General features: G+C 44.9%; 1 protein-coding gene across 1 annotated transcript in view; it reads right to left on the bottom strand.

The window, feature by feature from the left end:
- Positions 1-282: 282 nt before the first annotated feature.
- The window catches only part of SIAH3 (siah E3 ubiquitin protein ligase family member 3), a gene marked incomplete at both ends in the record, with an annotated part of 47923 nt that continues 23058 nt past the window's right edge, over positions 283-25147 (bottom strand). Inside the window, one exon of the mRNA XM_082304521.1 lies at positions 283-876. Coding sequence (XP_082160647.1) covers positions 283-876 — 594 coding nt within the window. The remainder of the gene's footprint in view (positions 877-25147) is intronic.

Below are 25147 nucleotides of genomic sequence, written 5' to 3'. Positions count from 1 at the left end.
AGTCGCCCCAGGGTGCACTTTCCAGGAGAAAGTGTTGTTTCCAGTGTTGCTGGAGGGTGACAATAAATTGATTAGCCTTTTTAAAATTTCTCATAAAATTGTATTAACAAAACAGTAAATACATTACACAGAGACCGTAACCACAGGATGTTTACATAATGCCCACTGTGGATGAGTACTAAATACCATAAAAGACCTGAGACCCCCCCGAAAAGTCCACAAGTTCTGGCTCTCACAAGGCAGCTAGAGCACCATTGTTTCTCCTCTTCTTCCTCTTCCTCCTCACATTTCAGCTTCGGCGTTGTGAACTTTGCTGGTGGTTATTGCAATTCCTATTGCTAGGCTTCCGTTGTCGGAAAAGAGCTGAGCCAGGGAAGTGTTCAGCACAAGACAATCCCCGTCAGAAATGACAGAGTCAACACACTCCAGTACCGACCTGGGGGTCGCCTCCCACTTAAGGCGCCTCTGGTTCCTGTTGAGCTCGAGCCGGTAGGTGAAGTTGTCGGCTTGTGTTGGCGTGCCAATGAGCATCATTGTAGCAAAGAACTGGGGGTGGCCTTCATACTTCTCCTGCTTCCTGAGGACCAGCAAAAACTGGTGGCCAAGGCAAGAGTGCATGATGATCCAGTCCGTGGGTGCGGGCAGGTGCATGTCCGTGGCCAGGAAGACAATCTCTGCTCCCTGAAGGATGTTGATGCGGTGGGTCTGCCTCAGGTGGGACACCACCACCTCCAGGTGCCCTTCCCATGGGCAGGAGAAGAGCGGGCACGTGCAGGGAACCAGCTGGGGGTCGTGTACTGCTTCGTGGTGATGGCAGGGAGGAAGGACACCTTGCTCCGTGGACGTCTGCGCAGCTGCACAGCGGGTCGGTGCATACTACAAGAAGAGAGAAATTACATGTGATAACAGGTGGACCAGGAACCGGTGCAGATACACGAGATGCAGACCCCGCAGACACCAGCCACCTAATACCTCACCTAAAATAGCACTGGTGGGAACACCAGGAATGCAGCACTGTTGAAACCAGCCTGAGATCAGGGGCAATCCAGGCCAGGATCTGCACAGGAAAAGGTGCTGGCAGTTGCCTTGTTCTCCAGGAGAAGAGAGAAATCATTTGAGCCACGATAAGTCACTTCAAATGAAAGTGATGTATGTGTTTAAAGAGCGATTTCATTAGTTTGGGGGGAAAATCTGATTAAAAAAAAAAAGCCCAACAAAGCAAGGACAGCATGGGGCATTTTATATAGTTAAGGCTCTTGCAGCTCAGAACAAGGAAATGAAATATGTATGGCTTTATTATTCTTTAATGAAACACACTGGCAAATACAGGCATTTCTCCTGAAAAAATATGCTTTATAACACCCATAATTTGTGAAATAAAAGTCAGTTTTTATTGTATACTATGCCTTCATTTTTTTTTTTTGTCAATGTATTTGTGTTTAATTGATGCCCTTACCTCCATAAATCTTAAATGGTTCTCAAAGGTGGATGGATGACAAATTAAGGGCATTTTTATACTAAAGGAAATTTGGATTAAGGTAGGGCAGCTAGCTGAAAAGGCAGCAGCTCTTGCAGAATAATTCCATGTGAGGACTAGGAAGCAAACCGCTCTGCCTCTGTCAAGCAGATGTTGTTGAAGAGAAATGAGTAAGTCTTATTCAACCAAAACTGTATCCACATGTAATGCTATTCAGGAAGAGTAATGGATCTCCGCAATAACTCTATGCGTAGACAAACCCTAAGGCACAGGCACGCCAGTCATGATTCATCCTACCCAATTTTAAGCATTTACTTCGGCCACCTGAGACGGAAACCTAGTTACCTTGGACTGCCTCTGCAGAGGGAGGCAGCCCTTCCCAGTGGCAGGTTCAGATCTGGGCTGGAGTAATTCACCTCCTAAAGGTGGCACCGGCTGCCGCCAGAGTGACTAAGGCTGAGATCCAATCTGTCTAGTTGTACCTAAATTTTAGATGCTTAAACATAGGAGGACAATATCTCCCTCTGAACTCCTTTGGAGATGCTTATAAGGAGTGTAAGAATTAAGAGTACATATATATATATATATGTACATTTTATTTTAACATATGTTTTAGGAAGATTCATGTAATTCCCTGGATACTGCCCCACATCTGCTCATTTTAACATGTGTAGCCAAAATTACAGAAACAAGAGTATGGTTCTAAGATCTAACAGTTTTTCTCCTCCATGCCACATCCACCTCATAGCGGATTTGGGCTTTATTCAGCTATTTTTGAGCAGAGGTCTTTTTTAACCGGGGACAAGCATAGTCCCATCTAATAGGTGCCAGATATGTTGCAAATGGTGCATTATCTCCTCTCTCTATGGATACTGTGATGCCTTTCATCATTACAGCCTTGACGTGAGAGTAAGCGTTCTTACTGCATAAAGTCTTTCTCCACAGAACTTGCACTTTTGCTTTCGAGGATGTTTTGGAAGGCAATCTCTTGGGTCAACTGTCCCAAATCTCAGATGACCAGGGCTCCCTTGCCAACCAGGATGACAAAGTCCTGGATGTCTGTTCAGGATTCCTATTTTGTCAGTAGCTGCCAAGGGATGCGATGGGCAGAGTAGGGTTGTGATGGCTGCTGTTGTGTTCTTCCCAAGACACTGGGTATCAAAGGGAGATGTTTCTTCTTCCTCTGACATTTGATATGAAGAATAATTGACTATTTAAGCCCTATTATTGAACCTTGCAGCTTTTTCCTGGGAGAATTATTACTTCAATAGTACTGTTCTGCTTTTTCCTTCCTCATTTTTTATTTGTTTTGCTGTATAAAATTCAAGAATATAAACTTTCCAAGAAGATAATGAATTGAGGTCAGATAAATGACTATCATTGTCTGGGAAATAAAACAGGTCATTATAAACTAATCGGAGTTTGTGGCTTTAGCTGCCTGCTTATCATGGTGGGGTTGCTGGAGAGGACTGGTTCACACTTAATTCTACATTAATTTTTGCATTCCATTAGGATGAAAGTTATGGTTAATTTAAACTCTTTTGGTGAAGGAGGCTAGTGCAATGGCAGATCGTAAAAGCCTTTTAAAAAATCCCTGAAATGCTAATTGCCTCATAAAATGAATTCTAATCTCCCAATCTAATACAGTGGGTGTGAGCAATTACTTTCTCTCACCAAACTGTTAATGCAACATTAGTGATTATACTAATTAAAACTAATGAACTCATTCTCACATGCTGATAAACCTCTCAACCACTCGACAAGTTCCAGCCTTCTATCAGTTTTATTTAACTCCTCTTTAGGAAGATGAATCTTAAATTAACCTCTTGAATAACATTCAAAATTAGGTTTTGAAATGTGAAGCTTTATAGACTGTGTATAATTCCTCTCCAAAGATTACCAGAGTCAGAGAAACCATTTCCACTGAGGATGTAATTGAATTTAGAAATGCATTCTCCTAATTTGATAAGCATGGAGAGCAATGGTAGCTCATCCATCTAAACTGTATCCAAGGTAAGAAAATAAAAGAAAAGAAAATATCTCCAAAAATCGCTTTATGACAAGCATGTTGCTATGGCTCAGGAACGGGAAAAAGAAACTACAACAAGAAGTTTATTTGATGTATCTTTCTTCTTTCCTTCATTTGTGATTTTTTTTGTCTGTGTGTTCAAATAATTGAGAATGCCCTTTCACACCTCATATTTTTGAAACATTTCCATGAATCACTTCAGCAAAGGATTTTTGGTCTGACTTTGTGCAGTTCAGGTTTATTGAAAATTCTGAAAATCCAGCACAAACCACATGATCTATTTTTATTCTGTGACTAGGTGAGAATCATCTTCAAAATCTGGTTTCTGAATTATTCAACATTCTTTTTTCTAAATTCTAAATTTTGTAATATTCTGAAAGAAACATTTAAAAATTCCCTGTCTCTGTGGAAAAAAGTCTCGCAGAAAACTATTATTTTACTTTTACTTTTGAGGTATGAGTGTAATTATTGGGGTGTCTGTGCCCTTGTTGGTCTTTCATATGACTGTGAACAGAATCTCTAAAATTGAAATGCAAAATGGGCATAAAATGGTCACCTTGAGTGCATTTAAATGCTTGAATAAATATTTATGAACATTTTTTCCCATGTTTAATCTGCTCCAGTATTTACTTTCCATCATTTATGGCCCGATTACCTAATAAAATTAGATTTATTATATTGTTGTGCCAGTCCAGTATTATTCTCAATTATCTTTTAGCCTGTTGGCCAATTTCAGCCAAATTTAACTGTGTGATAGAAGTCTTAAAAGCTTTAATTTTCAACCGGTTTTGTGAGAAGAGGCAGCAAGGTAGAGAAGCATGACCCTTTTTTGTCTCCAGGGAGGAACAGCTTGCCACGTGGGCAATAATACATTGTCAGATAGGAGAGAACCTAAACAACTGCAGTTTGATCCCAAATGTATTATAGGCACCAGACAACCCACATGAGACAATGTCTTTATGAACAGGAGAAAAGGCTTTAGCCAGAGTGCATTAGATGTGAGATAATCCCACCACGAGACACCAAACCGCAGGAAACCAGGCTCTGCTGCTCACAGAAAAATTTCTTTTTAATGATGCAGCTTATTACAGTGTAATTCTCTTTAAGAACAAGTCATTTGGCAAAGAGCAATTTATAAACACAGAGTACTTTTCTTATGAAAAAAAAATGTTATATTCGGACCCAGGACACAGGGCTTCTGGGTCCTGCCCCAGACTTTCTACAGACTTTCTGCTAAAAATGCAACAAATGGCTCTAGGTGTGACTCATCTGTTCTAACTTTGACGTCTGAGGAGTAGGTGGCTAACTCTGAAGAACATCTGCTCCTTTTACAGCCCATGCAGAGCCCCAGAGTGCAATTTGCTTCATCTCAGGAGATGCCGAAGGAACATCCTCCAGGACACCGCTCTCTACATGCAGCCGGGGCCAAACCCATCCTCAGGGCAGATCCACAGAGGTTTTACAGGTTTCTAGTTGAGGAGCAGAAGGGCACCCCTATTTCAGTCAGGAGAGAGTTATACCACTACGGGCTTCTGCTGCACTGGAAACAACATAGTCCGTGGGGAGAGAAATGGATGCCTGTTCACATGAGGGTGTAAATCCGTGGCTCCCTACCACCATTACACCTCCAGTCACCAGTGACTTGACAGAAAATCCAGGGGAAGGTCGAAGGGTAGATCCAAGAGGTGGAGATCTCCAAGATCTCCAAGAGGTGGAGAAGACACAAGCATATCTCTGAGTCTGCAGCTGCAAAGCTGAGGCACCCACCCAGGACAGTGGGCTTTGGTATTGCTCCTCATGTTCTGGGGGGTCTTTTGTATTTTAACTAGCAAAGGCTTTAGGTCAACTATGGTGAAAATAGTGGAAACAGGGGCAATAACCCACACTGCAACTCTGCTCACTGAGCTCCAGGTCCTGTGGGGTGCAGACACCAACTACATGGCGATCCCTCAAGCCCTACTTCTCTGCTGCACGTTGGCACAGCTTCAAACAGGAGAGCAAGGGTGGCTGCTGCCCTGAGCAATCAAATGCCTTGCAATTAAAGTCCTGACTTGCAAATGGGGAACTTGCATGCTGCAAACCCCTCCGGGTGAAGGAGGGTTGAATCCAGTCCTCCCACCCCATGAGAGAGGACCCAGACCCTGATGATCTGGAGTAAAAGAAGGGTGAGCAGCACTGCTGCATAGTAGAATAAACCCTGCTCAGGTCTTCAGAGTGAAGGTTAAATGTCACCTTTCTGCACTTTCCAGTGTTACCCGGTTTTATACTGGGAGCCTGGATGCCTCATTCATACTTTTACTTACAGTAATGCACATAATGTGCAAAAAAATCAGTCTTTTACATGCCCATGAACAGTGCAGTGTGCTCTGAGGAGAACATCCCAAGGAGTGAGGACAAGGACTTGTTTGCTGCCCAGTCAATAAGGGTTTCTGACAGCAAAGCAGATGCTGTGAATAATCACCCTTTTCCAGACACTTTGGATCTATGCAACTGCATTTTATCCAGTGATCACACACAACTTTGTAAACGCTCATTAATTCGCCCATGGGTTGGGCTATTTGCTTGGGGGAGTCAATGTCATAGTCTGACAGCTGTGACAGTAGCGCTTCTGAGCAGGGTCACACGGAAAATGGCAGAGATGAAAATAAAGCCATTGGACATGCCAGCCAGCCTTAACTAGCAGAGAGTGCTCCTTCTTTACCCTGGCCCAGCTTTAGCACACCCTGAGACACTGCAACCTAATCCTCCTCCCGAGAGGGAACCTGTATCTCCTCTTTCGGTGGATCCAAACTCTTTCCTCCTCAGCCACAGCTTTCTCGGATGGATTACAGGAGACTTGGTAGGAGCCGTGCATGTTCACGGCAGCTGTGACCTTTGGTGGGAGCCTGGGGTTGAGAGGGGCTGTGCTCACACCCCCTGTTACAAACCCACCACCTGTGCTAATGCTGCCTCCTGCTACGGCTGACCCCATTCTGAGATCCAGTTTCCTATCATGTGTTACTCTGTAAAACTTGCGTTGTTTGGGATAACACTTGATTCAGGCTGGCTTTAAAATATATAGTAAATTATATATGCACTCATGCAAACACACACATATTTATATATAGACTCATAACACTTGCAGGTCTATTTAAAATGTTTCTGAGTGGGAAAAAAATGTAGTGGGGAAAACCACATCATTTTGTCCATCTTAAACCATTCTGGTACCTTTTTTATTTTAAAAAGTTCTCTGTGGGTGAGACTTGGGGAATGGAAGCCCATGCATTTTGACTATGAGCTTATTTTTGCTATCCTTGTGAAAATAGTCCCAAATTTGAGACTGCATATTTTTTTAAAAACTATCTCTAGGAGTTCATTTTATCATGTATTTTTTCTTCTATTTTTTCTTTATTGCTGTGGCTGTGGCTGTTTGTCTGTGCGTCGCAGGCGTCTGTCAGCTGATACCTATGATGCCGAACTAAGGTACAACGGCAGTATTATTTCCCAGTTTAGGGTCAAGGAATTTAGGCACAGAGAGATTAGTGATCTAAGTGTATTGACCATATTTTGTTGCCCAGCTTATATCACACAACACCTGATTTTTTTATAGTAGAATTGCCTCATAGAGCACTTGATATTTTCAAAATCCAGCCTCCATTAACCTCAGATGCAGCTACAAGTGATCATACTATCCGCAAATCAGGTCTAAGGCTTTAGGTTGAGTAACTCGGGAGCAGAGATCATCTGACTAGAAGCTATCCATGAACACCTTGCTGTAAGTGACTCGCCAGCAGGACTTTCCAGGCAGAGGCATGAATGGAGTCAAGCTCTCCAGGGCAATGTGGTCTTCCTCCCAGCTACAGGACCTCCTTGCATCTCCATCACCCTACGTGTGACAAGGAACAACAAGGGATGCAGTCACCCTGTAGGTAGGTGAGCAACCTGGAAACATGCCATGAGAACTTGGTGGATTTTTGGCTTTGACCTAAAGATTTCTGCAGGCAAGGAGGGACCCAGGCCTGCATCTTTGGGATGTTTTGAGTGAGAGCTCCGTGGTGACTTTCAAGGTTTCTGTTGAAACAAATCTCCTTCTTCTTTGCCAGTGAAATGTGCCTTTTATTCAGTTTTCTTACTGTCTTCCTCCTCTTCCCTGGCTTCTCAGGGTCTGATTGCTTCTTCTCATCTGTATGGAAACTGCCTCCAATAATTTTCTAATTCTCAGCTTCTTTCTGCCTCATAAAAGCTTTGCCACCCACTAACACCCACCTCCACGTTACTTACACCCACCACACAGGGACAGATGCTCAAAAGAACTATAAAGGTGACATGAAGAAACTAGTGAGTCTTTTAATCCTGGTCTTCATTTAATTTCTCTTCTGCTATTTTTTAGTATGCTAATGAGATTTTATAAATCTCTCAGATGAAAGAAAAGAGAAGGAAGGAAAAAACCCCCCTCAACCTATTTTGTCAAAAGCTGTACTTCCATATCTGAAATTAAGAAGTCCAAGCCAGGGCTTATGTTGGGGATTTATTTAAAATTTTAATTACACAAAATCCTATTCATTATGAATGCATCAGTTGAATTTCTTAAGTACTGAATATTAGGTGCAGCTTTGGCAGTGGAAGGATTTGTTTTCCCTACTATCAAACGGCAGCGAGAGGACAACTTCAAGCTCATTTTGCTAATCTCACTTTGCAACATAATCAGGCATGACTTGGTGACACAGCGCAGGGGATGTGTTAATGGCTGTCCTCATGCTAATTACACACCTCTGAATGTGCAGAGAAAATGCCGCTTTAATACATGTCCGCACTGTAGCACCGTACCTCTCTGTATCAGAGGATCCTGAATTTTAGATGAAGCAACATATTTTTAGAGGTTTTTTGGAAAAAAGAAATTTGTTTTTGTAGTAGATGTAGCAAAAATATGTTACAGCATTTTAAATGTATCCCAGATGGAAAGAAAGACATTATTCTCAAATTAAAACTCCTTGCTTGCTTTTCCAAAATCAGCGTTTTCAACATAAACTGTCATGCAGTCTTGAAGTGTAAGCAAAAAATATCAAGAAACTTGACATTCTTCAATATACTGAAAACAATGTAATTATAATGAAATAGAAACAGGATCCATACTAAAGCATTTCAGTCTCATAGATGTTTTCTGGGAGAAATCTAGGCATAGACACTGGCAGGGTGGAGCAAGGTCATGCTCTCCAGCTCTACTGCTTTAAAACCAAATTTGATGAACCACTCCCAGCCCATGTGTGAGGACATCGAAACTTCCCATGTTTCAGGCTGAAGGGAGATGCACCACCTCGCTGACCCTCAGCCAAAGCTGCAAATGTGTCATGGACAGCCAGGCAAATGATCCCGCTTTAGCTGCTATGTTTGCTGAATCTTACTCTGTGGCTAAGCTGAGATCACTTTCTGTGCTTTCTTTGAGGAATAAAATGCATTGACTAGATACAAGCAAAACCATGCACACAGGCAACTCTTGTGGAGCATCTGGCACAGTTATTTGCTAGCCAAAATAAATGAAAAACAGGGAGGTGAAATGGATGAAATGGAAGCACCTGGACCTGCAGAGGTCTGGCGGGTTGGCAAGTTGATCACCTGCTCTGGGGTAATCTTCCTGTGCCTGCTCCAAGGGCTTAAGCAAGGATGAATCTTAGCTTTAAGATTTGTAACAACAGAAAAAAGGCATCCTGGCTTTGAGTGAAGACAGTATGAGACCATGACTGTGGGAATGCATAGGACCAGACACGCTCGTAGTGTCCGGAGCATCCTTGCTCAGTGCAGGTTTATCCTCCACCCATGCTCACTACTCTCATCCATGTTGCCTTTCTGCTCTCTGTTCCTTGGGTTTGGAACCCCCTGACAGAAATATTGGCTTCCTGGAAATTTTGAAGGGCTTTTAAAACTAAGGGGAACAATAGAAGACAATGAACAGCTCCTGTTTCTCAAGGAGAAGCCCAAAAGGATGCTCTTGCCAGTACCATTTAAGCCCTTTGCAGAGGCACTGAAGCAAGGAGATGAATTGAGGCTGTTTTGATTGTGCAGGAGCCGGTGTCCCTACTGTCACCGTGGAGGGAGCAGAAACAGACTCTGCCTCCACCACGGGGAGCTTCCCTGAAGTGCAGACAGCTACTGGGGACAAATCCAGACCCCAGATCCTGAGTTACAGCTACCATCAGCAACAGGGAGGGAAAGGGTGGGCAGCTGCAGGTCAGAAACTTGGGCTTCCCCCTATGCTGGTAGTTTAGAGATAATCTGATCATTTCCCTCTCCATTTCAGTTCTGGGGGACCCTGAACCTCCTCCTGGCAGACTGCCCAGCCTTGCAGAGGGGCTGTAGCCACTATGCATATAGAAGAAGCCAGGCTGGACAGTGGGACGTGCCCCCAGGACCTGATTTGCTACTTGAATTCCCTTTGCTGCATTTTAGGACTGCACAAAATGCAGTGACAACAAACCATAGTACAGAGTATTTGATGTTGCATTGCAACTGCTGAGGCACTGGGGCATGGAGAAGTTTACCTTCTTCTCCTTGGAGTAGAAGAAGATTTTATACCTTGTTTAAGCAAGGGTGATGCCTCTAAACACCACCCTCTTTGGCCACACAGGGAAAGTATTGGAAGCCAAGGCACACGCTGTCAGCTCTTGCTCCAGAAGGGCAGTGTGTAACCACTGTTTATCACCAAATAAACATGAGGCAATGCTGGTTGTGGCTCTGGGTGATGTAGTGAATGGCCTGAATATGTAAAACGAGATAATCCAAAATGTATAATTATCTGAAGATTCACTTCATCCTTTACTCACTTTGTATTTTGTATAAAGCCTGTTAACAAAGTGCAAAACCATTATAGGCTTTAATTAAAAGCAAAGTGACAAAGTAGTTCCAGGCTGCATCTGTTCTGTCTGATAGGGGAGGCAGAGTTCACAGAAGCCCTATATCTGACCTGTTGATTTTATGTTTTACATTCACACTGAGGAAGAAATTAATATGGAAAAGAAAAAAAAAAAAAGCAGAAATTACTGCCCATTGTGCTCATAAACTTTCCAGTTCAGACTGGCTCTAATAACTCATCATCCAATATTCATTTACAAGTTACTACAGTAACAGCATGTCTCCAAGAGGAGCAGATTTGCCAGTGTCATCTGAGATAATTAGACCAAATCCACCTCGAGACAATCAAAATGCTTCCCTTCCAGCAGGCAACCTCCAGCTATCACAATTACATGACATTTAAATTTACTAACTGCTCTTTCAGGAACACACACCGGGAGTGCCAAAGGATGGCACAAACATTACTGCTCTGCTGGAAGGAGAGAAGGGATGAGGTGGTGATCGATGAGCAAGACCGTAACCTCTCTTGGTAGGACCCGTGTTTCCAATCCCATCCACACACACCTCCTGGACAAGGATTTGCTCTATGGTCTATGCCACATTGCTCTTGCAACTGGCATGGGAAAGTGAGCAATTAAGCCTAGGCCAGGCAGGTCACAGCTGAGTTCAGATCCTGGGCTGGGGCTGTGTAGGTGGAGCAGGGAGGGAGCACAGGGCACCTAATGCTGCTGACACTGGCTCCCTGTCCTGTCTCACAGTCTGTGCCCGTACCTACACCTCTGTAACAATCACTGAGCAATGATTCATCCATAAGATACCTCTCATTTTTGGTTAGGACTTTCTCCTGAGAACTGTGTCTGGGGGAATGCAAGAGTGGCTTAAAATCATGTCTACCTCCCTCCTGCTGAGGCACTGCTGGTACCGGTGAGTGACGGGCATCTCAAACCCATCCACAATGGCCTGGTGTGGTGGAGGTCATGCTCAGGTTTCAGGAGCATTAGGAAGAGAAGAGGGGAAAACAAATTGTGCCGGGCTCAGAATAACTCTCCTTTCCCCTACACATCCCTGTCCCTTCTCCACTGGTTACCTAGCCCTGAGCTTTCAGCTTGCCCTTGCTCTGGGTACCTGCAACATGAGTGCGGCGTTGAATGAAAAAAGTCTCTCACTTACAAGACAACACAAAATTCATCACTCTTCCACTGTCAGCTGAAAGTGTGGCTTGAGTTTGTACAGTCGGTCTTAAGAAAGGAAAAAAAATCACAAAACAATCCAGAAAACCAATGCGAGCCATTAGCTTTGGGCATGAAAAACAAACTGCAAGTCTGGGGAAATTTCTTTTAGTTTGTATAATGTATGCTCCTGCTTCATTGATATATTCTTTGCAGTAAGGAAAGGGACATTTCTATGGGAACATTTGGCTTGTGTCAAATGATTTTGTGCAAATCATAGCCTGTTCCTTCTTCCTCCCCCTCAAATGCTCAAAGAATAGTTCTTCTAGAAGTTTTCTTCACATGGGGAGGATGCAGGTGGAAAGAAAGAACAGAAAGGGAGGTTCAGCTTAACCAGAGAAGACAATGTTCCACCTACAGCAAGAAAATTATCTGTTAATAGAGTGAAAATTTAAAGGGTTTTGTTGGAAAAAAAAAAAACAAAACCAACAAGAAACCTTCTAAGTTAACATTCATGGTTATGGAAAGGTACTGTATTGATGACCCCCCAAGTTTGCAGTGCTCTGCCTGCAGAAGGAGCAGAGCACAGAGAACAAAAGTGTTCATTTTTTCCCCAGCCTGCCCTGTCAAAATGCCTCAGATCTGAAAAAAAGAAGAGGAGAGGTCAAGTCACTCTCTACGCTGCCCCTCCTGCAGCATTGCCCTTTTGGGGAGGGAATCCCCTGGTACCCCTTAGCCTGCCAGCACCTCTGCTCTGACCTCATGTGCTACCACCAAGAGGGATCATAGAATCACAGAATGGTTGGGTTGGAAGGGACTTTTAAAGGTCATCTAGTCCAACCCCCTGTCATGGGCAGGGACATTGTCACTAGATCAGGTTGCTCAAAGCCCCATCCAACCTGACCTTGAATATGTCCAACGGTGAGGCATCCATAAGTTCTCTGGGCAACCTGTGTCATTGTTTCATCATCCTCATTGTAAAAAATTTCTTCCTTGTGTCCAATCTAAACCTACCCTCTTTCAGTTTAAAACCATTGCCCCTTTTCCTGTCACTACAGGCCCTGGTAAAAAATCTGTCTCCATCTTTCTTCTAATCCCCGTTTATATATTGAAAGGCCACAATAAGATCTCCCCAGAGCCTTCTCTTCTCCAGGCTGAATAACCCCACCTCTCTCAGCCTTTACTCATAGGAGAGGTGTTCCATCCCTCTGACCATTTTCGTGGCCCTCCTCTGGACCCGCTCCAACAGGTCTGTGTCTGTTTTGTGCTGAGGGTTCCAGAGCTGGACCCAGGTGGGGTCTCACCAGAATGGAGTAGAGGAGGAGTATCACCTCCCTCAACCTGCTGGCCACACTTCTTTTGATGCAGCCCAGGATATGGTTGGCTTTCTGGGCTGTGAATGCACATTACCAGCTCAGGTCCAATTTTTCATCCACCAGGATCCCCAAGTCCTTCTTTGTAGGGCTGCTCTCAACCCATTCATCCCCCAGTCTGTACTGATACTGGGGATTGCCCTGACCCAGGTGCAGGACCTTGCACTTCACCTTGTTGAACTTCATGAGGTTCACATTGACCCACTTCTCAAGCCTACCAAGGTCCTTCTGGGTGGCCTCCCTTCCCTCTAGCAAATCAACTGCACTGCTCATCTTGGTGTCATCAGTAAACGTGCTGAGGGTGCACTCGATTCCACTATCATCTATGTCACTGATGAAGATATTAAATAGTTTTAGTCCCAGTACGGACCATTGGGGGACACCACTGGTTACCCGTTTCCATTTGGATATTGAGCCATTGACTGTAGCTCTTTGGATGTTGCCATCTAGTCAATTCCTTATCCGTCAAACCCATCTCTCTCCAATTTAGGGGTAAGAATGTTGTTGGGCTATCAAAGGCCTTACAGAAGTCCACGTAGATGAAATCTGTAGCTCTTCCCTTGTCCTCTGATGCAATCACTCCATTGTAGGAGGCCACTGAATTAGTTAGGCATGATTTGTCCTTGGTGAAGCCATGTTGGCTGTCTCTAATCAGATCCCTGACTTCCATATGTTTCAATATCTTCCAGGAGGATCTGCTCCATGATCTTACCAGGCACTTGAGGCTGACTCGTCAGATGTCACCAGGGGATGACAATGTTGTTCATGGTTTCCCCATGAACAATCCAGAGGCTAGAGACCCATCACCCAGCACAGCCACAGCTCCTGGAGTCTAGTTATTTTTAAAGTCGGGGAGGCTCTTGCTGGAAATCCATTAGCATAGGCTGTGCAGCTCTGGCCGCAGCATCACAGGGTCTTTCTATTGGGTCCGGTCCCTCTGTCTCTCCATTCTAAAATTTCCTATTTCAGTGCAAGTATAGCATTGGAGAAGAGGGGCAGAGGTGCCACATTTCTTATTCAAAGCCATTCTTGCACTTTAATGTCCCCACTCACACCTTCACTTGTCTTGTGGGAAGGTTTTATGTTTTAACTTCAGCCAGGTCCTCCCCATGCAGACAGCTTAAGACTTATTCTTATAAACTTGTCTGGCTGTACAATACTCCATACCTTGCACATCATAAAAGTGAATAATTGTACAACTATTCTGATACACTTATGGGTTTTGAAGATTTGAGAATGGCGTCGGTTTCTTTTTTTTTTTTTATTTTCAGCTTTCTATAGTGAGCTTTTCACAGAGTTTTCTGTGTGACATGTTATTGAACAAGATGACAGACCACTCATTTCATCACATCAAAGATGTTTCAGCCTTTCTTTCCCAGGACAAACCTCTCTCCTTCTGAAAGGGCTGCCAGGACTGGAGGGAGGAAGTGCAGTGGCTCAAGGGTGGGATACCGAAAGAAGGTCTGCTCCCCATCTCTCATGCTGCAGTATTGCCTACGTCCTCCCTGGGTCAGTGTGCATGTGTGCAAGAGAGGGCACAGCTGCACTGTCGAGGGCTCAAGCCACTGAGGTCTTGGCTGCAGTCCCGGGTCCCTGTCAGGTTGTGACCTTGGGGTGAACAACATGGCTTTGCTGCAAGGAACTGCATGCCCCTGTGACAACCTGAGTCAGTTGGGATGCACGTTACGTCCACTTCTGGTTTTGTATAGGGCTCGGGGAGCTCTGGGCAGACCTCTGGGACCAGGCTTAACAAGCAAGAATGGCTGTGTGGTGTTTTGTGCAGCCTGTCAGGCCAAAGGCATGAATCCCATGTGTAGTTACTGCAAGAGAGACACCCACACTCCCAGGAGGAGCCACTCAAGTGTTTCTGAGACTTCACAGGCAGCTACTTGCTCAGTGAAGGCTGTTAGGCACCTTCATTCTCCTATCAACATAGCTTCCATCTGTCTTTAAAACCCTTCATTTCCCTCCTTTCCACCCTATGAGCATGCAGTGATGGCTCACCCTGCAATTTCCAGATCCACAGAGAGTCCATGATAAGTTGGAATAACATCTTTTAGACCCATGGGGCTTGCAAAGCCTTCAAGGAGAAGGGTATCATTACTTAGCAGAAGAAACACCTGTGACAAACAACCAGATAAATTTTGGGTGGGATTTGTCTCACCTAAATGTGTATGTCTAAAAGATAGACATGTTCAAATTTGGGCTACTCACCTGAAGCTCCCTTAATAATGGAAGTAAGATGTACCTCCACAGCGCAATTCATCATCCCTATCTTGAACATCCCCATCTTCAGGGAAAGATGAAATTACTGTGCAGCACCTACAGAAAATGTTCACTTCTCTTCCGTGGCTAGAAGTGGAGCTGGGGTCACTGGCCCAGAATTGGACATTAGATTTGAAAAGTTTCACCACATTCAGTGCAGCAGAAGAGTCATGACTTGGAGTAGCAAAGGGTGTCAGGAGACAGCCACTGTGAGTGTTTAATGGGTGATTATGAGCTGCCTATTTGCCTAATGCAGAAAATCCCTTGAGCTGACACATTTTCTTCCCAGCTAAGGGCTGGTTATCGTAATTTTCAGGCCTCTAGATTTAACAGTGAAATAAAACTAATTTACAGCTCTTGCCATTAGGAGGACAAATTTTCATCTCCGTCCTTCAGGTGAGAGGCACTATAACAAATGAATGATTACTGACCCATGATACCTATTAGAGATTGCAGTTGGGTCATCTCATTTGTTGTTTTAACACAAGAAATTAAGAGCCCTAGCAGGACTGTCACAAAAATTGAATTGATAATGAGATGAACACTGCCTTTACCAGAGGCTCTTTCTAGAATTACATGCGGGAAAAGCTCAGTGATGAAAGGACCTTGGGCCGTGGGCCTGAATCGTGGAGCCCAGCAGGGCTTTCAGCTTGCACTGGCTTCCTCCCATTGCTACCTGGAAGTGCAATCTAGCTGCCGCACATCGGACTTCATACAGACAAAGGAGCAGTTAGCCACGTACGTGCTTCACCCTTTTGCCTCCATCGCTGCCCGCAGCTAAATTGCCCACCAAAGAGGTTTTGAATCAAAGGGGGGGTCAGTGGACAGGACAGTTTGCTTCCAACTGCAGTTGCTCTGGCAGACTTGCGTGCACTTAGCCTGATGCTGCTTGCAGACCAGTCCCTGCTGCCAGGTAACAAAGCTGGTCTCCTTCAAAAGCATCCTCAGTGCTGGGAAACAAAGAGCTTTCAAGTTTTAGGGGAAATACTGAACAATGTCATGGATAACCTGACTCTGAGCTGTGTGAAGGCAAAATTAGACCCTAGCATTTCTGCAGAGTCTCGAGCTCAAGATATACATACTTGGCTTTTGCTCAGACCCTCCTGCCCCTAGAGCAAGGGGGCTGTACATCATGCACGTGTGGCTCAGCACCACAGTGTCTGTCCCAGTCTGAGACTGTGCTCCAGCTGCACCCTGGACCCTCGGATCTGCCAACTGGCTCTGATCTAGCAGTGTTGCTCCTCCCTGCAACCTACACTGACACACCAGCTATTTCCCATTGCTCGATGCAGTGCCCTGGCATTGTCTCATGTCTTGAAGGAAAGAAAATTGTGAGAATTGATTGTCACTTAACTAGCTAGTCATTAGTTGACTAGTTTTTCCTTTTTCCAGTCTAACACAAGATGGAACACTGACCCATTGCCCTTAGTCCATAGAGGTCTATTTAGTGCATCCATGGGCAGAGAAAGTACTCAGAGCAGTATCCTACCCTTACTTTGTAGAGCTGGGTTATATCTTCCCTCTCCACATCAGGGTTTCAGCTTAGCACTGGATTGAAGTAAATCAGAGCTATAACTCTTTCTTCTACAGCAGAGCAGCAGAGCTGACTGTCATGTTTTCATGGGCTCAGGGAAGCACAAACAGGAGACTCTGCAAGGTTGTGGTGTGAAGCTATATGGCAAGACCCGCTTCAGATTTAGACCATAACACAGAAGTTAAATGATCAATGAAGGACTTAATATCTTCACTGCTTTCCTCCATCCATAGCCACCTAGGCCAGTGCACTCCAGCACAACACAGGGCTGTATGAACACAGCTCCTCCACCACTGCAAACCAGAACAGACCTGGTACTCACCAGCTCAGAATGCAGATGATTAACCTCATCCATGCTTGGAGTCCTGTCAGCACTGGTGAAAGCAGCTAACTTCAGGGCAGGCAATGGAGAACTTTTTTCCACAGAAAGTGCTGATGCAGTTACAGTGGGAAACCTCCCACTCCCTTTCCATTGCTGCAGTCCCAACTCATTCATAAAATGCTCTTTCCCCAGAGCTGCTTTGTCTCTCTGGTGGACTTTAGGTTGCGAGGTCAGTGTTGTAAAGTCAGACCTGCAAGTCACATCTCCATTTTGCTTCCCACGTGAGCTTTCTCCTCATTTATTCCTGCTGCCTGCTTTACATGAAGATCTGCTTTAGCTTTTGGGCTTGCTCCAGCACCGTTCGCTAAAATTATATCAAGTATTGATTGGTAACAATTATATTACACAGGCAATGCTATTGAGGATACATTAAGTAAATGGAGGAGCAGGCCCATGCTGCTTTCTTCCTTTTACTCTGTTGCTGTTTATCAGAATGGCAAGCAGCAGCAGCAGGGATGTACAGGATCTGAATCAGCCACAGCTTAAACTGGTAAGAGATCATCCAAATTAATAGGTTATGGAGAAGATTTGGTGGGCCTGGTACTGCCTGTAGTTACACAGTAGTTACATGGATGATCTTGTGAAATGAGAATGGTTCAAGGAAAAAAACTTTGTGATTCAAGAACCTCAACATTGTAGTGGTCTGCCATAGTGCTCCTTGTTTCATTTTCACTTATTATCACTCAATATTTTATTTCTTTCTGTACTTAGAAAGGTGCCAAGCACTGGTGACAGTGGTGGCTGGCTAGTATTTTTCAAGCCATGCAACCCAGGCAGTGAAGTAGAAGGGAGAGTAAGAGAACAGGAAAGGGGAAACACAGTCACAACTCCAGCTGATAGACATCAAGGTGACACTGGCAGAAGATGAGAGGAAAGCGAATATTTCAGGATGAGAAACTGAGGTAAAAAAAGAGTTTTAAGCAGCAAATTTACACTAACATATGGAGCAAGGTAAACTACAACTCTTTCTTAACAGGCATATGTGAAAATGAGCATCAGTAACACCAGTATCAACTTAAACTGGCTTGCAAATGCCCTTTTGCTGGAGTTTCTTACTACTGGCCTTACACAGGTGACTGTAGTTGAAGGAATGCAGGATGAAAAATTAGAGAAACCTGTATATGAAATAACATTATTAAGTTATTTTAAGTTATTAAGTTATAAGATTAAGTTAAACCATCTGAAGCTGTAGAGCGGCAGAGTTATAGCTAAACTTCCTTCCCAGTTCAGTCTGTCATTGTCCTGATTCTGGCATCACTTAGCTATTTCTCTGTCCACTGCCTGTAAAGGGAGTTGAGGGTGAACAAGCTGAGCTCAGATGCAGACATCTGTTTTTCAGCTCCTACACTCAGCTGAGACAAATCCCCCCCTGCTCCTGCCTTGGCTCCTGAGCTTCCTGGTCACCCTCAGCCCTTTGATTCTGTCTCTTCCTGATCCATCTTCCTGGCCCTGCACTGGCTTGTCCCCATGTTGTCTCAAACATGGCCCTCTTGTTGGCCTCATGTCCTTCTTCAGATGAGTAATTTTATGAATTTAGGCTCTACTAATAACATCTCTGCTCTTCCCTGAACTCTGCACTAATTGAGCCATGAGACAGGATTACCAACATCCCACTCTAACCCTAGACTGCTTTCAGGATCTCAGGTAGCCAGCTGGAATACCTCCATGCCTTTTCTTTTCCATGTGAAGACGTACCCTGGTACTGACCGTCTAGCTGAAAAACTCTGTAATGCCTGGTCCCTCGTGTGAAGGACTCCATGTGGCAGAGCAAGCATCCCTGTTTTCACTATGGCTTGCAGCCTTTAAAGGACAATGATGCACAGGTCTTATACGCAAGGCCTAAACTGTCAAATAAAGGAGGTCTAGGGACAGATGTCTGGTCCCAAGCTCAGGTGGCACAACCCAGCTTAGAAACAGACCTTCACTGAAGGGAGACAGGGCAGCCTGAACCCATGCCAAGGAAAAAGTGGTGCAGGTGGTCAAGGCCCAGACCTCAAACCCAGACCTCATCTCTAATTTATCAGCCTTTATACAGGTCAATAAAACAGGCCAGGAGCCGTTCCCTGGCCCTGAAGACAAGTGGCACAGCTTGTGTCCATGTGGTTCAACTCGCCTCTCACACAGGGTGGCCTCTGCGTTGTGCCTGGTGGGAACAGTCCCTGGTCCCTCCAAGCCCATCAAGGAGAGAGCTTGCTGGCACAGAGCAAATCCAGGGAGAGTGCTGGCCGTCACACAGCATGGATGATTGCACGTTGGTGCTGTGGCCTTGGCCTGCTGCGGCTTGGTGGATACAGCCATACCCAAATTTCCTACACCCAGAGGTGGCTCAGCTCACGCACACAGGAGGCAGAAATTCACATTAGGGGAGTTCATGTGCTGCTTCCCAAGCCCTTGAAGGTTAATGGTTGCACAGAGACTGTCAGCCTTCAGGGACATATTTTGGCACCTTTCCTAAGCACTCGGTCATGTGGAAGGGAAAATAATAAGCGTTTTCGCATGGAAGGCTTTTTCTTTTGGCATCTTATGTCAAGATGTAGCTACATGTCAGGTACGTGTTTGTTTTCATAAGGCACTATGTAAAAAACATCTCTTCCTTCAAGCACACATTGTGTCAGTAGCTCTTTTGGACCAATTTCACCTCCTCAGCCGTACTGCATCTCTTCTGTGGCTAGAAGAGGGCATTCAGGCTTTACCTTCCCTGTCAGCTGAAGAGTCACACCACTCTGCAAACTGCCCTTGAAATCAATGTGGTTGGTCTATTAGAAATACTTAGCACATAAATTGTAGGACATGGAGGCAGTGCATGTTACAAGGCATGATAAGTGTGCAGTGAACCTGCTGTACAAGCTCATTTCAAAATCTAGCACAGATTCCTTGCTCTCCCACCTGCTTGGTTCAGAGCTTTAAGGGAGGGTGTGCTTGGGAGGGTATGCAGCTAACCCCATCCAAACTCCAGTCAGCCAGAAATGGGGCTGAGCTTTCTCACACATATTGTTTAATGCTGATATGCCCACACTGCATGTTTGATGGTAAAATGAGTTTTCCCACATAATTTGTGCACTTTCACCTGAATCTGAGGATGTTACTGGGTGAGCAGTGGTTAAAGAACAATAAAACAGGAACAGAAGTGGCATACCCACATTTCAGTAGGTGCCTCCGCAGGGCTTGATCATGTACACACTGATAAATAATTATAGATGGTCACCTTATCTTGGAATAGTGAGACAGCAAGGGAAAGAATGGGAACTATCTATCTGTGCAAGTTTTCAAGCGCACGGGCATTTGAAAGCCAAGGAGACCATGGTAAGGATCCATCCAGAAGGTGTTTTTGTTTCCAAACCCACCAAGGAGAACTATATCTATGCATGTAACTATTAAAGGCATATCTTCCGTGTTCGCAAACCCGAGCCTATAAAAAGACAAGCTCGTTTACCAGGGGAAGTCTTTCCCTGTGAAAAACCTAAAGGCTCTTTAGATGTGCCAAATTGATTTCTTTGTCTTCAAGCACGAATATCAATTAAGCTGAGGTTATGTCCTAGCTTAAAAGCAGGCTGAGATTTATGTGAACAATCAGTTTCAGTTACAGGGAATTAATCTTAAGTGTATAGTACAGGCATGGGAGTGCATTACTTTCCTTTTATGTCATTTGTTTCCTGATACTGGCACTCTGGAGCAAGGGTATCTCAAGTAAATTTGGCTTCTCATTATACATCCAAATCCCATCAGCACAGCTACAGACACTTGGCAAAGGGTCACATTCAGTTGAACATGCTCAGCTGTGTACAGGTGACATCATGTTTCAGTGGAGGCATCTCAAGGTTTTGTAGACATTGCTGGTAGAGACGCCATGGCTCCAGGGAGAAGAGCAGATGCTGAGCAGCCAGAACAGGTCTCACTTGCGCTGGAGCGGTGCATTTCTCACTTGGCTGCTTTACTGTACTACCACCCTCATTATTTCTGCTATTATTATTTCTCTAGCACTGAGCATAACAGGTACCTTGAAAAAGGACCGTACAGAAAGGGTGAATGGCTATAAACCCAGATTCTTAGCTGAACAAAGCCAGCACAGCTCCACTGCAGCCATTGCACCTCTGCTACGAAGCTGCACTGCTAGGAGCAGGGAGACACGGGGACAGCAGAGGCTTTCACAGTTTGCGTGCTGACGTGAGGCAAGATAAATTTAGGATGCAGTCCTAGTTTTTGTGGATTGTGTTTTGCAGGAGACAGTCAGTAGCTAAAAGAAACCAGGCTGCAGTTCACTGTTTCCACAAGAGATGTGGGTATGGAATCATATTTCTTCTAGCCCAAGACGCTTGTGGTTTTGACTGCATGATGACCTCGCTTCAACAGAAACAGTGGAGGGTGATCCTTGCCCTAATCCCTTCCACCATTAGGGCACTCCTGTGGGAAGTAGGAGATGCTGTTCCCACTCCACGGGAGAGACTTCTCACTTCTAGGCTGCCCTGCAAGCAGTGAATGAAATGTAGACTGAAAGCTGCTGCCAGGGAGTTGTGTCTTCTCCCGCCCTCCATGCTGTCACTCTGTGCTGGGTACACTCACAAATTAAATACAGGATCTAGTCCGTTGGGGAGCATGGGACTGCCTGATTTTGCACCCAGAGAGGTGCAAGTGGGAGGTGCTGAGCTCCAATATGGTGTCCTAAGATGTCAGCCCTTTGGGGGCGAGGAGGCACACTAGGAACACTGACACATTTTCAGTGTCAGCTTTGGTGTACAGGGGCTCTTACAGTGCCTAAGTGATCAGGTGAGTCTTTTGGAGTTAGAGACCAAACAGTATCTAATTGTATTTTAGGAGCTGGATCTTGCCTTGGGTCCCCAAGAGGTCATGTTCATGGACAGGTAAAGAAAATATCACAGTTTTCCCCTACACTGGCTAAGGCACTGTCCATCATGAGAACTTATCCATGCCCTATATACTGGGAGACCACTGAAAACCTTGGGTATCTCAGTCTATTCACTGCAGAAGAGTTTCTGTGCTCTGTGACACCACATTCAAGCTTGCACCAAACATGTCTCATACAGCTAGCTGAGAAAAGGGGGACACCTTGAATGAAGATATTGGGAAAATGCATTCAAAAGGAGGGGCCAGGTACTGGAGGCCTCTGCTCTGCCAATGGGGGCTGAGTCTGGTGGTGGATGTGGCTGCAGAAGAGGGTGGGAAGAATGCAACTAGGCTCAACCAGATCAGGGGTTCAGTCTTAAATGCTTGCATGGGGGTTCCCTAGAGGTGGGGCACACAATATCGGTGGCATGCAAGCCTGGCCTGGTGTCAGGACCTATCAGTCCTATTCATCCTCACCAGCACTGCTGATCTTGGTGCCTGGCAAAAAATCGCTTGTAGATCTGCACATCCATAAATCGCTTATGCCCTGACACACTTGCAACCTCCTCTCTTCCTAGAAATGTAGTTCTCTGTGATCCAGGAATCGAGTGCCTGGCTCTGTTTCAGCCCAGCTACATAGCCTTGGCTCAGACCGCTGAGGAAGAGCTGGGAGAAAATCTGTAGAGCAGTGACTCATGAGATGAGAAAGGTAAAAAGGCAAACAGAGGTGGGATTGCTGAGATGGGGATAGGGAACAACTCAAAGATTCAAGAAGAAAAACACCAGCATGGGAAGATATAAAATCCTAGATGGCAACACAGAGAATTGGAAACGGCAAACTCAGCAGCACTGAGGACCTGTCGCAAGTGCAGTGGAAACCAACCCTTCCCCACCTAACGGCTGACTGCCGGGCCAGCAGGGACTCTTCAGGTGTCTTATCAGGGACACTGAGCATACTGGTGCTTGGCCTGGTAGCGCATTAAATCCCAGCTATCTCTTGTCTGTGTCAACCACTAAATAACTGTGTTATAATTCAAAGCTGTGTATATCCTTATAGAATCTCTTTGTGCATAGCAAAAGGTGCCTGAACAAAGTGACCTAGAAAAGAAGGGTTACAGTTTCCTATCTCCAGCATAGAAAGCCAGCACGACCAATAGAAGAAAATCCAGTTTCTTTGTTCTTGTTCTCCCTTTTAATCTTCGTTGTCCCTCTGGCTAATGAAAACGAAACACTTTCATTGTGATTTGTTAGTGTTGGGGGTTACCACAAAGGCATAGGGGTAAAAAACACAGCCAGAGTTGTATTTCTGTTTGTACACAAGTGGAAAGTGATGTAAGTAGTATGTTATGGTGTTGACTCTTTTTAAGGCCAAAAATTCAGATTTTAGTAGGAGTCATAGAACAAAATACCTTTGAAGATGTGGACCATTTAGGTAGTGGAAGGTGACAGTCTGCTAGGCTAGAGTATCTACAATCTCAAACAGAGAAATCTGATTAAAGTTTTATGCTCTGTGTTTCAAAGTTTTGAGATCACTGGAAGGTTTCAAAAACAGCTCAAAGAAAAAGTGTGATTCATCTTACCTAACCTCACAGGTTCACAGGCATCTGCATATGATCTGGTCAACACAGGCTCTCCTAACAGTCAAAGTAAATAGCATAGTCCTCTGGGCTCACCTCCTGATCTGCTTTTGCATCGACCTTAGGCATGCCTATTTCCCTCCACTGGGTAAAATAGGACCCTCCATTTAGTCAGGCATCTTCTGTATTTGGCAGCAGAAAGGAGCACTGTGCATGAAGGGAGGAGTCACTGAGGGTGTGAAGTGAAATCAAAATAAGGAGCACTGGATCGGGCTGGGGTGGAGTTAACTGTCTTCACAGCAGCCCATATGGTGCTGGACTTTGGATCTGTGACCAGAGCAGCATTGATAACATACGGATGCTTTAGTTATTGCTAAGCAGTACTTGCTCAGCATCAAGGTCTCTGTTTCTCACTCTGCCCCTCCAGCAAGTTGACTGGTGGTGAGTGAGAGGTTTGGAGGGGACATAGCTGGGACAGATGACCCCCAGCCAATCAAAGGGATATTCCACAATGTCATGCTCAGCAATAAATTGGGGGAGATAGTCTTCCCAAAGTAGTCTTTGCTTGGAGACCAGCTGGACATTGGTCTGCTGGTGGGAGTTGGCAAGTGACTACATTTGCATCACTTGTTCTTTGTTTTCTCTCTTTCCTTCACTTATTAAACTGTCTTTATCTTGAGTCCGGAGTTTTTCTCACTTATTGCTCCTCTGATTCTTTCCCTCATCCTGCTGGTGGGGAGTAAGTGAGCAGCTAGTCGGTGCTTAGTTGCTGGATGGGGTTAACCCACCACAAAGGGCAAAAGGCCAAGAAATGTTACTGAAGATCGAAAGGAAAGGAAACCAGAAAACGGACGTTTGCATGAAATAAACCAAACTCTCTACTGCCCTGGCAGCATTGCTGAAATGTGAAGGAAATGGGAACGACACTTCCAGGGCTCCGGTGCCACAAAACAGGCAAGGAGCCACAGCCTGAAAGTAGCCATTTTACTGGAAGTTTCTAACATCTGGTTGCATCAGACTTGAAGAAACGTTCCCACTTTCTATAAGGTCTCAGCAATATTACTACTGTAATCCTGAAAATCCTGTTTGAACTATGCCAGCTGCGGGGGCACCAACACTTAATGAAAGAGCAGTTTTGCAAACAAAGGTGAAACATGACCCAAAGCTAAGACTGAAAAAGCAGGAAGTGAAAAAATTTGAAATACTGAGAAAGACACATTTGGAAACAAACTTGTGATTGTGCCATTTATGGAAAAGATAGTCCACAATGCTGAGCAACCTCTGCACTCAATCCAGTAGCGTGGAAAGACCTTGCAATACAATGCTGCGACAAGGCAGAAGTGACAAACATCAAATGAGCTGGTCCTTCCATCCACCGCCATGACACAGAGAAAACACAAGGTGTGCAAAGAGCCCAAATGACAGCAGCAACCTCAGACCTATGCTAGAAACACCTATAGGGAAAAGATTGTAGGAAACATTCAACCGTGCAGTTTGAAGAGCCAATGCACACCACACACCGCTTGTCTCCAGTGGAGAAACCACATGAGCAGCAAGCAATATGGTGCATAGAGAGCTGGAATTGCCAGGGTAATTTTATGATTTGCATCAGGATGACCAGAAAATAAGTGAATAAGGAATGAGAGGTCAGGGCAGCAAGTTGGCATGAGGCCA

Source organism: Platalea leucorodia (assembly GCF_965183815.1).
Source record: "Platalea leucorodia genome assembly, chromosome: 2".
In the NCBI taxonomy this organism is placed as follows: Eukaryota; Metazoa; Chordata; class Aves; order Pelecaniformes; family Threskiornithidae; genus Platalea; species Platalea leucorodia.
The sequence above is the reverse complement of the archived record's forward strand: the minus strand, read 5'-3'. Positions and strand labels throughout refer to the sequence as shown.